Below are 12,213 nucleotides of genomic sequence, written 5' to 3'. Positions count from 1 at the left end.
GATGCGGAGTAACTACTGCGCACGGATGTCGAGTTGCCGACGAGTCTGGGACTTTGATAGACTAGTCTAGTTTAGGGCGTGTCTAGTGGCTCATCGTACCATGTTCTGCGAAAGTGTAGAATCCACATCTTGTCAAATATGATGCAGTGATTGGTCAGTTCGGTGAACGTCCGAAGCTTGGTAAGCTTGATCCATCCTCCGGGGGCTCTTTCCCCAGCCCTAGACGCAACCTGGGGCCCCTCGCTTTGGAAGGTAGTGGGGTCCGTTACACTGGGATGAATCCGGCGATATCGGATCTTGGTTTGAATTTATTTCTCCCTTGCGTCGGGCTCGTGAGAAAACTGAACTTCTTTACCTCGATTGGCAAAGTCTATATATACGACATTCACTACAATCTTGTAAAGAGTGAACGTTATGGCGCTCAGAGGCAAGTCACTTAGCATCGTTATCGGTCTCGTTGGCGCTGTCGGATTTGTGCTACAAGGCTACGATCAGGCAGTCGCTAACGGACTGTTGACGCTGGGCTCATTCATCGCCGTCTTCCCTCAGATCGACACCGTTCATACTACCGGTAGTCAGAAATCCCACAATTCTACAATTCAAGGTATGTGTTTATTTTGGGAATCAAGACATAACATTTCTAATCCCGCAAAGGCACAACGGTCGCTATTTATGAAGTTGGATGTGCGCTCGGCGCTGGTTCTTGTGCCTTTCTAGGTGACAGGCTCGGCCGTCGCAAGACAATCCTGCTTGCTGGTTGCATCGCCATAATTGGTATCGCCATTCAGTCGAGTCCTTTTGCTCTTGGTCAGCTTATTGCTGGTCGAGTTATCACTGGTAAAGTTAACGCTTTTTTATGGATTGACAAAAAGTTGACAATTACTAATGGGTATCTATATATTTCCAGGCCTAGGAGTTGGTGGATTCACGGCCACAATCCCTATGTACGTCTCCGAGTCCTCTAAGGCGGAAGCCCGAGGAAGAATGGTACTGTTGGAAGGCTGGTTTGCAATCGGTGGCATTGTGCTCGCAACATGGCTGGAATTTGGCCTTTACTATGTTGGCGACAACTCTGTGAGCTGGCGCTTTCCCATTGCGTTTCAGGGTCTGTTTGCGCTCGTTGTTGTTGGGTGTATTATGCTCCTTCCTGAATCTCCTCGTTGGCTGGCACGTGCCGGACGATTTGAAGAGGCCGCTGCAGTTCTAGCTCGCATAGAAGACGTGCCTGTGGACTCTGAGTATGTCTTACAAGAGCTGGACATTATCCGCCAATCATTGGTCTTGGACCAGAATGCCGAGTCGGCAGGCTCCTCTTCGCCGTTTGCTCTCACCAAGAACCGTCATTTACACCGCACTGTTCTTGCTGTTGGTGTCAACATCCTGGCACAGATGACCGGGGTCAATATCATCACTTTCTACTCTGACACCATATTCGAAGGTGATTTGGGGTACTCTGGTACCCTCTCACGAATCATCACCGGATGTTTACAAATCTGGCAATTCTTAGCAGCCGGTCTGGCAGTCTTGCTTATTGATCGGGTAGGACGTCGACCTCTCCTTATCACCGCTGCTGTCGGAATGACGGTCGCTCAAGCTTGCCTTGCTGGGCTCTCGAGCGACCTTGGAAATAAGTCTGCAGCTGGGGCTTCACTCTTGTTCTACTTCATGGCACTCTTCTGCTTCCCCATTGGACTGTTCCTTGTTCCGTTCATGTACGCTGCAGAGATAGCCCCGCTCCGCACGCGTGCCAAAGTTACAGCTATGTCAGCTGCAGCAAACTGGCTTTTCAATTTCGTCCTGGCAGAGGTGAGCCCTGTCGGGTTTGCCACTATCAGTTGGCGATATTACATCATCTACGCATGTATTAGCGCCTTTGCATGTGTTTGCTTCTATTTATTCTGTCCCGAGACTAAAGGACGAACGCTCGAGGAGATTGACGATATTTTTGTTCAGTCAAATTCCGTATTCGATACGGTTCACGTCGCGCGCAGAATGCCTTATCAGACTGACATTCTTGCACACATTGATGACACAGAGAAGGGAGTCGAGGATAAGCAAGTTGAGCATGCTTGAGCATGTAGTTTTAAATAAGTCTCATATCATGTGTGACTTGGGGGTGTGCTTGAATACAAGATTACGATGATAGATTATAGATGGAAATCCCTGGAATCAGCTAGTTGACGAGATATGAACGTAAAAGAGAGTTAGAAAAGCACTTTATTTGATTACCTTGAGAATTTTGCATGGAAAACTGATCGCAACTCCATATTCGTTAAGCAGCCAACTCCAAACGCAGGAATAATCCGGACACCACGTAACAAAGTCGACGACAAAACATATCGCTGCGAATGCTTGATCCTGTCCAACCAGGGCACTCTGTATTGTCTAGTATACATATCCAACGCCAGTAAATGTAGTGGTGTAGCTACCAGCTGTGTCAGGACAGGCACGGTTAACTGCGTAATGATCGGCTTTACGTGGGGATGGGCCGCCAAGTGATCGGGGATGGCATCCGACAACCACGGCGCCAACGTAAACGACCCAAAGATCGTGACACCATCTCTCACAAGAAAGACAGCAGCCGCAGCTAGGGCCATTGATTTGTTGTGGATGGGCACAGGGCTTGAGATGTTCGCAATTGCGATCTTGGCATCGGGACCCCTGCCGGTGCCATATTCTTTTGCAAATCGGATGTCCTTCCAAAGTGCCAGCGGGACATTTGCTAGCATGGTTGTGGCAAATGTAATAGTCCTCGCCGCAGCTATCTCAAGCTTGCGACCGATAGTGTCGGTTACGTTGGCGACGGAATATGTGGCCACATAGAGCGCCCAAACGATACCGAAGGGTCGTTGGAAGATAAACAAGCTGGGTTGTCGGAGCGCCCCGATCGCATGCCGACGTAGTCCGCAGAGAATGGACTGTTTGAAGGCAGCTTGCTCAACTAGTGATCTGGGCGCTTGTTAGAGATGTAGTATTTCAAGTTGCGCTTGTAGAATCAATACTGACCTGTCGATAATTGCAACAGCGGGTGTTACTAGACTCGCCGAGATTGTAGCTGCGGCGAGATCGCCTGCGATGTGTCCTATATTGGGGCTGCTCCAACGAACTTGCTGTGATTGAACTTCTTCCATTATAACAGTTTCGAGTTACATATTAAATTTCGACTCTCCTGCTGCATGGCTACATATGTACTTTGAAATGGGATAGATAACAGTTATCCAACCCCCGATATGAGCATCGGAAGCCCTCCCGACTCAGCATGTGCTCAACAGCAACCATCGCTTTGGCTTTACCTCGAGTATCATAGCTCAGTCTGGATGCAAATGCACGTTGTGGGGTATACGGACAAGCATCCGATGCTTTTATGAGGGGTCATTGATCTTTAACCATCTTTAAAGCAACCAGCTTGCCTTCTTCAATTGATATTTTCAATTCACACTGCTGTCAGATTAATATGTTTCGTTATTAATCATGTCTACAGCTACCCTCCTGAGAATGCGCTCCACACGGCCTACTGGTCCTCGCCTTCGCTTCGTGCCTGCGGGGATTTCTATCCAGGCCCGTTCTAGGACAACTATGCCCTTCCGCCTCCCCGATGCTCGAAATGAACCCAACGTGAGTTTCCAAATTACAAAATTCGGAGATTTCAAGCTAATCGGTAACAGCCTCTTTACAAGAAAGGCTCCCCAGAGCGCGCTAAGCTCCAAGAAGCGCTGACCAAGCTCCGCTCTCAGCTACCCGTACGGAGCGAGCTCTTCTACGACGGAAAATTCCAAGCAAGCTCCAAATCGATTGACCAGCCCTTGCCCGCCGAACATGCCACTACATTCACAAACTACCCACTCGCCACCGAGGAGCAGACCCGATCAGCCATTGAGTCGGCACTCCAAGCGAAGCAAAGCTGGCAAGACACACCATTTGTTGACCGTGCTTCGATCTTCCTCAAGGCTGCTGAGCTGCTCACTACCAAATACCGATACGAGATTATTGCGGCCACTATGCTTGGCCAAGGAAAAAATATCTGGCAAGGAGAGATTGATGCGGCGGCTGAATTGGCGGATTTCTTCCGTCTGAATTGTAACTGGGCTGCTGAAATTTTGGAGAAGCAGCCCACCCGAGGCAGTGACGGCATGTGGAGGCGAGCTTTGTCAACTATTTGGTTCAAAGAGGATTTTGCTAACTTTACTTAGTCGTATTGACTACCGCCCTCTGGAGGGTTTTGTTTACGCTGTCTCCCCCTTCAACTTCACAGCTATTGGTGGAAACCTGATTGCCGGACCTGCAATAATGGGTAACGTGGTGCTGTGGAAGCCCTCGCCATCTAATGTCTACGCCAGCACTATACTCTATAAGGTTCTTCTGGAAGCTGGCCTACCTCCTAACGTGATCCAATTCGTGACTGGTGATGCGCAAGGTATTACTGACACCGTTCTCTCACACCGTGACTTTGCCGGTCTAAACTTCATCGGGTCCTCCGATGTCTTCCGTTCGCTGTATGGCCGTATTGGTCAGGGTGTTGCCGCAAAGACTTACCGCGAGTTCCCTCGCTTCGTTGCCGAAACCAGTGGAAAGAACTTCCACCTCGTTCACTCTTCAGCCGACATCTCCAGTGCTGTCAACCACACCATCCGTGGCTCCTTCGAGTACCAGGGACAGAAGTGCTCTGCAACCTCTCGTCTCTACCTCCCCGAGTCCAAGGCTGACGAGTTCCTCGCTCAATTAAAGGCTGGTATCAAAGAGATCACCATTGGAAACCCAGATAAGGACTTGGAAGCTTTTATGGGCCCTGTGATCCACCGCGGCTCATTCGAGAAGATCAAGTCTATCATCGATGCTAGCAACAAGGACCCCTCGCTGAAGCTAATTGCCGGTGGCACTTATGATGGGTCTGTTGGCTACTATGTGCACCCCACTGTGTATCAAGCCGATTCGCCTGACCACGCCCTCTTCAACGAGGAGATCTTTGGCCCCGTGCTTGCCGTTTACATCTACAAGGATGCCGAGTGGTCTTCAATTCTGAAGTCTGTTGATCAGAACGGAGGTGGTTTTGCCTTGACTGGTGCTGTATTCGCCAAGGACCGTGTAGCTATCCGCGAGGCCGAAGACAAGCTCCGTTACTCTGCCGGAAACTTCTACATCAGTAAGTCCCCTCGAAAACTACTTTGTTTAGCATAAATCCTAAATGATCATCTCCCTACAGACTGCAAGACTACCGCTGCTTTGATTGGACAGCAGTCCTTCGGCGGTGCTCGCGCTAGCGGTACCAATGATAAGGCCGGTAGTTCCGATCCTCTTCGTCGTTTCGTCAGCCCGCGGTTGATCAAAGAAGAGTTCTTCAGCCAGGAGGAATTCACCTACCCTAGCAACCACTGAGGGAAGTGTTATATAACAATGATTTAATAGAGATTTCATGAGCAAAATATGCATGTTCACAATTCAGTCATGCTTTTATTCTTTCAAACTATTTTCGACTTTTGCGGCTGTAGGATAAATCTGACAACATATGACTACACAGTTTTTTTGATATTGTGTATTTTGTTTTGTCCTTAGGCTGCTTAGGTACCGTAAATTTAGGTGTGTAGGCTTTGGAAGTACATGACTTCAAATGTTTTGAACAAGTCCCCTTTTAGGATGATAAACAGGCAACCCAAATATAGTCCATTCAACGACAATTCACACTAGAAAACGCAACATTACAGTAGCAAGCTCAGATCTTGAATGATATTTGAACTCTTATTTTATAAATAAAAAAATCAAACTTGCATGAATGGTGTGGACTCGTGACCACCCAGAATTAGTCTGCAGCACAAAGACTATCTACATGCAGGTATCGTCATGGATGGATTCACCACATCGGTATATTTTCCATATACCGTTATCAAGTCCCTAGTCTACGGACGTCATGTCGATGCTTATCAAGTCCACACCGGGAGGCCTCCCGATGCCCAAGTCCTTTCTCCGCACCCCCCGCACTTCAGATGTATCGGTAACCCTGCCGTGCATGGAACTATACGAATTGCGTAAAAACATATCATGATCCAGCTAATGTGAGATATCTATAACTGCTTGCATCTGGGGCATTTCTGTGCTATCACATCTCAACTGTGAAGATGGGTATCTCCAAGTCCGACCCGATCATCATTGTTGGTGGTGGCGCCTTTGGGCTGTCAACTGCTTTTCATCTGACCCGATCCGGATTTACAAATATTTCTGTTTACGAGAAAGATGACCAGATCCCTCCACGCTATTCGGCTGCCAATGATCTGAATAAGATTGTGCGGGCAGAGTATGAGGATCCCTTCTACACTGGTTTGACAATTGTAAGCTACTTTCTTCAACCTCCTCATGTAGGTATGCTAGAGTTGAATTTAACAAATTCTCGGTTTCCAGAAAGCCATTTCGGAATGGAAAACTCCTCTTTTCGCCCCTCATTTCCACCAAACTGGATTCCTCCACTGTGCTTCTGGCGATGCGCCTCAAAAAGCCCTCGACACCCTCTCAAGATTCCGAGCATCGGCCGAGAGCAATACACAAACCAAGCCTCACGTCATACCCCTCAATGACTCAAATGATGTTCGCCAAGCATGCTGGCAACTTGATGGCCCATTGACCGGCTGGAAAGGATACCTCAACCGCTTTGATGGGTACGCCCACTCTGGCAACGCGCTTGCAGCGGTATACCGCGCCACCCAAGCAGCCGGTGTGCGCTTCTACCTCGGCCAGCACGGCGCAGTCGACGAGGTCGTCTACGTCAGCACAATACATGGCAGGAAGAGTTCCGGGATCCGCACAAAGGACGGGAAATTCCACCCCTCATCTTTGGTCATTGTCGCCGCTGGCGGTGCGGTGGGCCGTCTTGTCCCGGAACTCGGCAAGAAGGTCGTTGCCAAGTCCTGGTCTGTTGCACATGTCCATCTTACCGATGAAGAAACCTCCGCTCTGCGCGGTATCCCTGTGACATATGCCCGTGATCTGGGATTCTTCTTTGAGCCCGATCCGAAGACGAATTTGTTGAAGATTTGTCCTATGGGCGGTGGTTTCATTAACACTGATTCGAAAACGGGCGTCTCACATGCCCCCGATACGTTGGAAGAGAGCGCGTTTGTACCAGAGCATGATGAAAAGCAGATGAGGAAGTTGCTGGCGCATACGCTTCCGGCGCTTGCGAATCGCCCTCTGGTTAAGACGTCGCTTTGTTGGTTTGCTGATACGGACGACTCGGACTTCATCATTGATTATGTTCCAGGAACCTCGGACTCTGTTCTTGTGCTGTCTGGTGACTCGGGACATGGCTTCAAAATGTTCCCTATCTTTGGATCGTGGGTCTTGGATGTTTTGGAGACTAGCCAGCAGCGTAATGTCCAGTGGCGGTGGAAGCAGTCGGATCCCAATGAGTCGAAGGGGAATTGGGGCGGTGATGTGAGTTGGCGACTTGGAGAGTCAAAGGAACTATCTGAGATCAAACCCAAGATCTTGTCTAAGCTTTAGAGTCCCTTGAATCTATAAGATTATTAAAGTTGCATTGTGTATCGTTCTCAGATTAGTTAGATTTTAGCATGAATAGCTTTCAAAATCTCTTTTATGTCTACTACATTTACTCTCTTTCTTGATTATCCATACAAGTATCCATTGCCTGCTAACTGTATATATATGTTGGAACTAATTGAAACTACCTTCATAACTCAAGCATCTGAACTCATAAAATTCATCACAGATCTAGCATATACTATGTTCAACCATGGCATTTGACACCCACTCGGTATCAAAAGTCTCAATAGAATCTGCAACAGCCATAATCTCAGCCGATGTCAACATCGTACCGAAATCACACTCTGCATCCAACTCAGGATCTGGCCTGAGAAGCGTATCATATCGCACGGGATGCGCTATGGACCCCGAAATCGATGTTGACGGGGAAGGCGGATGAGGGACAATGCCAGACTCCTGGTAAAAAGCAGGGATTGTCAATGGGCCAGGCTGGCTACCAGAAACACAGCCTAGTAATGTCTCGTCTAGCTGCTGGAGCTCTGATCGTCGGAAATTGGCGACCTGGTTGCCGTCTCCGATCATTTCGTCGAATATAGCATAGGATTTCTCGAGCCAGCTGGGGTGGCTTTCGAGTAAACGTGGGTCTATAGCTGGTCCTATTAGGAGGATGACCGTAGAGACGAAGACTGATTCTAGGTCAAAGGGGAGAAATGTTTCTATTCATGTTAGTATACGTCTTCTTCTGGTAGACCAAGGTTGATTTACCTAGGAGTCCTTGACTCTGTAGACTATGGAGGATACTGATTATGTGCTGGGCAGATTCAAGACACATCTGCATCAAGTTTTGCACGTTACGGGAGGCGTTGAGAGTCTCTAAAAAGCGTTCTGGAGACTCGAATCGGATTTTGAGGAAGCAGAAGAGTAGAGGTCTGGTGGCGAGAATAATACACTATATGATAGATGAAATGGTTAGCGGCGGTCCTTATTTCAAATATCATTACCTCATTCGAAAGTAAAAAACGAACCTGGTGGTATAGAAGATGCAAGTATGCCGATAAGCGAGAAACACCGCTGGATGGATCTAGATGTAATGGGAATGATTGGCGAAGCTCGTCAGCAAGACCTGCTATGTTCGCCAATGCAGTTTTAGTGCTGAGAAGGAAGGTCCGGTTGATACGGCCATCAATCACATATATTGCTGTTCGAGTGGTTAGTGTTATGACGAGCGATGGAAGGTCTGCCATTCTTACTACTATTCACCTCAGCGATAATTTGAGACAACTTGATGTGCATGCCTAGGGACATGGTTTCCGTTGCATCTGAAAAGGCAGGAAGCTGGGTTTGGACATAACGATCATTGATTGATTGAGGTAATCCCATCAAAGATGTCATCTCTCGATCGAGAATGTAGATAGTCCACCAGATTTTACCACATCTTTGGACCGTGTTGTGTCCTAAATCTTCGACTGGCATACTAGTGTGCATTCCCTGTGCCATGGCTATCCGCATGGCTTGGCCGATCTATACGATTGATCAGTCAGTCTGCTTAAGAGGCATATTGGCTCGGGTTATCTCACGTAGTTGTGTGCGGATGTGCGATAGTCAACACATTGGTAATATAAGGCGATGCAGCATAGGATCTCTGTTCCTAGCATAGGATCTCGGTATAGGGCACTGGAATCGGGAAGAAGTTGCAAAGCTTTGACGAAATATCCCACTCCTGGTGGCTTTTTAGCTTGAGCCTTGGGCTGAACAAATCCTTTTCCAAAAGCCAGAATAAGGAGGAAATGGATATACCACAAGCTATTCGTCATGTTTTGTCCGTCCCCTGAGTAAAATTGTTGTAGAGAACTCATGAAATCGTTTTCTTCAAAAAGATGATACAACTGACCGCAACGAAATTGCACAGCATTGATCAGATACATTGTGTGGTCGCGAGTTGGGACAACTGGAACATCCGGGCCGGGAGTTGTTCGTAGTCCATCCCATCCTAATTGGTAAGTAGTTTCATCAAACAACAAGGTCTCTGTTGGCAAAGATTCCTGATAGAGATGCTGATGTGCCAGGCTGAGAACTCGTCGAGTGAATGACCAGTTGGAGGAGGTTCCAAGATAGACTGCAAATGTCAGATTTGCACCTTATGAAAGGTACGTGACATACATGTTCGACCATTTGCCGCAGACATAAAAGCAGGCGGACCAGTTGATAGCGGATTAGCTAGACCAGATTCTGGATCTTCCAAGTCCTGAGATCCATCTTGATCTTCAGGAGTGATGGTCCTCTCCAATGAGGGTATGTCTTCCCGATCTTTGGGATCTATGAAAGATCAACAATGATGCTATATAACCAGACATCAAGACGAACCGATAGTCTGAGCGTCGAAGTTGGAGCTGAAAGGACTAGGCTGGCCTTGTTCGTTCTGCTCTATGCGTGCGATCTTCTGCTGCAGCTCCAGGATGTATCTGCATCAAGCATTAGTAATGAAATCTGCTAGATCTTACACTTTACTTACCCTCTTGTCACCAAAATCTTTTGATCACGATCATTGAAGATACATGGAAGCTTTCGCTTGCTGCAGCCATCGCAAGGCTGCGAGCCGGAGCACTTGATTTTTTGTCTCCGACATCGCACGCAACTATGTAGGTCAGCAGTTTTATTCTAGCAACTTTCAGGTTCCTTACGCATTTGAGGACCGCTTTGTGACTCTTCCATCGCCCGCCATGTGTGTTTTATTTCGGTTGTGATATGTGAACTTGCAGGGCTGTGAGCTGGGATGTCATAAAAATGCGGGGAAAGTCCGCGAGGAGTGGAAGCATGGGTTATCAGCGACGGGAACGAATCAAAGGCGCCCCTGGGCCCGGGGACTCTGGGAGGCAAAAGGCCCCGGTGAACTCAATACGAAGCCTTATCGGGGCACTGAATCCACACTTATGCAGCCAACTGCAGCCAACTATAGACCATCGGGTTCCCTCCCGATGGTTTAGTTATCAATTATCTTTGCTCTTTCTGTCAACAGTGCACTTGAATTGGATTAATATTTTTGATTTCTGATGGTTGATTGTTGATTCTCATCGTTGCCCAAGTAGGTATCGATTGGCTTCCCAAAATTGCCTACATGGTGTATGGCCCCAGTGTTCTGTCCACCACTCCCCGAAACTATCTTGGACATTTTGTTCATCGACCCGTAATACCCGCTCATCTCGCTTAAGGGAACAAAGCGCACATGGATGTGAAGCCTTTAGCGCTCCTTGGTCTGCTCGAGCGATAATAACCTTAAGCGCGCTAGGGTCTGGGACCGTAGGGATCGGCCGTTGGCCTACGCCTTGCAAGATGGCATTGAAGACTACCGCCCGTTCGCGCCAAGCAACAAGTACGTCAACGGCGTCTTGTTCTTCTTTGATGTTTTCTTGCTTGTTCACGCTGTTGAGTTTCATGCCACCGACTTTCCCGGAACGGGCCGGGCCAATTCGCATGCTTTGGCTGAGGATTGTATCGCGCTTCCAGCGGAGACTCCGTCCTGCAATTACACGGGCGGCCGATAAAAGGGCATTGTAAATGTTTGATGCGGTTATGGAAACATCGGTTGAAGGCGATGCTGATCGCAGATGGGATTTTGCGAGAGTAGCCTCCTTGTGGAGATTCTCAAACACATCTAGGAATAACTCGAGGAGAACAGATGGAGGTGGAATGTTCGTCGGACGGACGTTAGCTGCCGGCGCTGTGGTCCCAGAAACAAAGCTGATTGGAGATGGACCAGCGACTGCTGGTTTGGGTTTGGGTTTGGAATCAGGATTCGTACTAGGTTCTTCCGTAAAATCACCCCAATCCTCAAATGTATCATGATCCCAGGTAGATGCAGGTGGTTTGGGATTAGTGGATACTTTTGAATGTGGCTTGGGAGATGGAATTGCTTTCTTCTCTGAGCTGGGATGAGGTTGGCTAATTGGCGCATCGGTAAAATCGCCCCAGTCACCAAACGAGTCATCATCCCATGTTGCTTGGGTTTGGGGTTTACTGGACTCGTGTGTGTATTGCTTCCCGGTGATTTTTGACGGCTGTTTCACGACTGGTGCCGAGTCATGGAGCGAGAGTGAGTCTAGCAAGTCAATTGTCCCCAACGCCGGTGAACCCTTTTGGTTAGGCTGAGACCTGAATGAAGCAGTCGCTGACTGCTGAGGCTCCGTTGACAGAGTTGCATGTTGGTTATTTGACTCGGGACCCTCGAACTCACCCCAATCATCTTCTGCGTCACTTGCAGGTGCGTCAAATGCTGCATCGAACAACACTTCACTATTTTGGTGTTGAGGTAGATCAAAATTTTGTTGTTCAAAGGCTTGCCACTGGGTTTTGGGCGTTGCAGATTGACTTCTGCCTCCCAATGGTGCATGGGAGGGCTCATTATGCTGCAGACTTCCCGAAGATCCGAAGATATCGTTCTCTTGGTTTAGATCATCAAAAAATGAGCTTTTCTGCCATTTGGCTGGCTGCTGTTGGCTAGAGGAGTAGTTTGCTGGGTCAGGTGCTTGACCAAACTCTGCTAGCAAATCGGCCGACATTGGAGTCGAATGTCATGAAACTAGGTGGGGTGAAACAAGACGCAGATTTCCTGCAAGGGCAACCTTGGAACAGTGCAAGGTATGAGCTTTTTGCCGGTGTCAGCCGCAATTTATATAACCATTTGATTGGAGCCCTGGAGGCAAATTCTAGTACTACTCCGTAGAAGGA

At 48.2% G+C, this 12,213-nt stretch overlaps 6 protein-coding genes across 6 annotated transcripts; 3 read left to right on the top strand and 3 right to left on the bottom strand.

Annotated features, from left to right (window-relative positions):
- Positions 1–414: 414 nt before the first annotated feature.
- Positions 415–2,073, top strand: N7529_005684 (sugar porter family MFS transporter; the record flags this gene model as incomplete). Its single annotated transcript, XM_057241211.1, has 3 exons — positions 415–604; positions 655–837; positions 908–2,073. The coding sequence occupies 3 exons, from the start codon at positions 415–417 to the stop codon at positions 2,071–2,073; spliced, it is 1,539 nt and encodes a 512-aa protein (XP_057096570.1).
- Positions 2,074–2,225: 152 nt separating this feature from the next.
- Positions 2,226–3,131, bottom strand: N7529_005683 (uncharacterized protein; the record flags this gene model as incomplete). Its single annotated transcript, XM_057241210.1, has 2 exons — positions 2,226–2,949; positions 3,007–3,131. 2 exons carry the CDS (start codon positions 3,129–3,131, stop codon positions 2,226–2,228), a joined length of 849 nt encoding a protein of 282 aa, XP_057096569.1.
- A 340-nt stretch (positions 3,132–3,471) lies between these two features.
- N7529_005682 (uncharacterized protein) lies at positions 3,472–5,373 on the top strand (the record flags this gene model as incomplete). Its single annotated transcript, XM_057241209.1, has 4 exons — positions 3,472–3,615; positions 3,678–4,132; positions 4,191–5,140; positions 5,201–5,373. 4 exons carry the CDS (start codon positions 3,472–3,474, stop codon positions 5,371–5,373), a joined length of 1,722 nt encoding a protein of 573 aa, XP_057096568.1.
- Positions 5,374–6,110: 737 nt separating this feature from the next.
- N7529_005681 (NAD(P)/FAD-dependent oxidoreductase) lies at positions 6,111–7,488 on the top strand (the record flags this gene model as incomplete). Its single annotated transcript, XM_057241208.1, has 2 exons — positions 6,111–6,320; positions 6,391–7,488. 2 exons carry the CDS (start codon positions 6,111–6,113, stop codon positions 7,486–7,488), a joined length of 1,308 nt encoding a protein of 435 aa, XP_057096567.1.
- Positions 7,489–7,716: 228 nt separating this feature from the next.
- Positions 7,717–10,210, bottom strand: N7529_005680 (uncharacterized protein; the record flags this gene model as incomplete). Its single annotated transcript, XM_057241207.1, has 9 exons — positions 7,717–8,204; positions 8,254–8,437; positions 8,514–8,686; positions 8,739–9,009; positions 9,066–9,604; positions 9,649–9,804; positions 9,853–9,950; positions 10,001–10,123; positions 10,170–10,210. The coding sequence occupies 9 exons, from the start codon at positions 10,208–10,210 to the stop codon at positions 7,717–7,719; spliced, it is 2,073 nt and encodes a 690-aa protein (XP_057096566.1).
- Positions 10,211–10,556: 346 nt separating this feature from the next.
- On the bottom strand, positions 10,557–12,044 carry N7529_005679 (uncharacterized protein; the record flags this gene model as incomplete). Its single annotated transcript, XM_057241206.1, has 1 exon — positions 10,557–12,044. The coding sequence occupies one exon, from the start codon at positions 12,042–12,044 to the stop codon at positions 10,557–10,559; it is 1,488 nt and encodes a 495-aa protein (XP_057096565.1).
- Positions 12,045–12,213: the final 169 nt, after the last annotated feature.

The sequence above is a fragment of the Penicillium soppii genome, assembly GCF_028829465.1.
Source record: "Penicillium soppii strain IBT 18220 chromosome Unknown utg000005l, whole genome shotgun sequence".
NCBI lineage: Eukaryota > Fungi > Ascomycota > Eurotiomycetes > Eurotiales > Aspergillaceae > Penicillium > Penicillium soppii.
The sequence above is the reverse complement of the archived record's forward strand: the minus strand, read 5'-3'. Positions and strand labels throughout refer to the sequence as shown.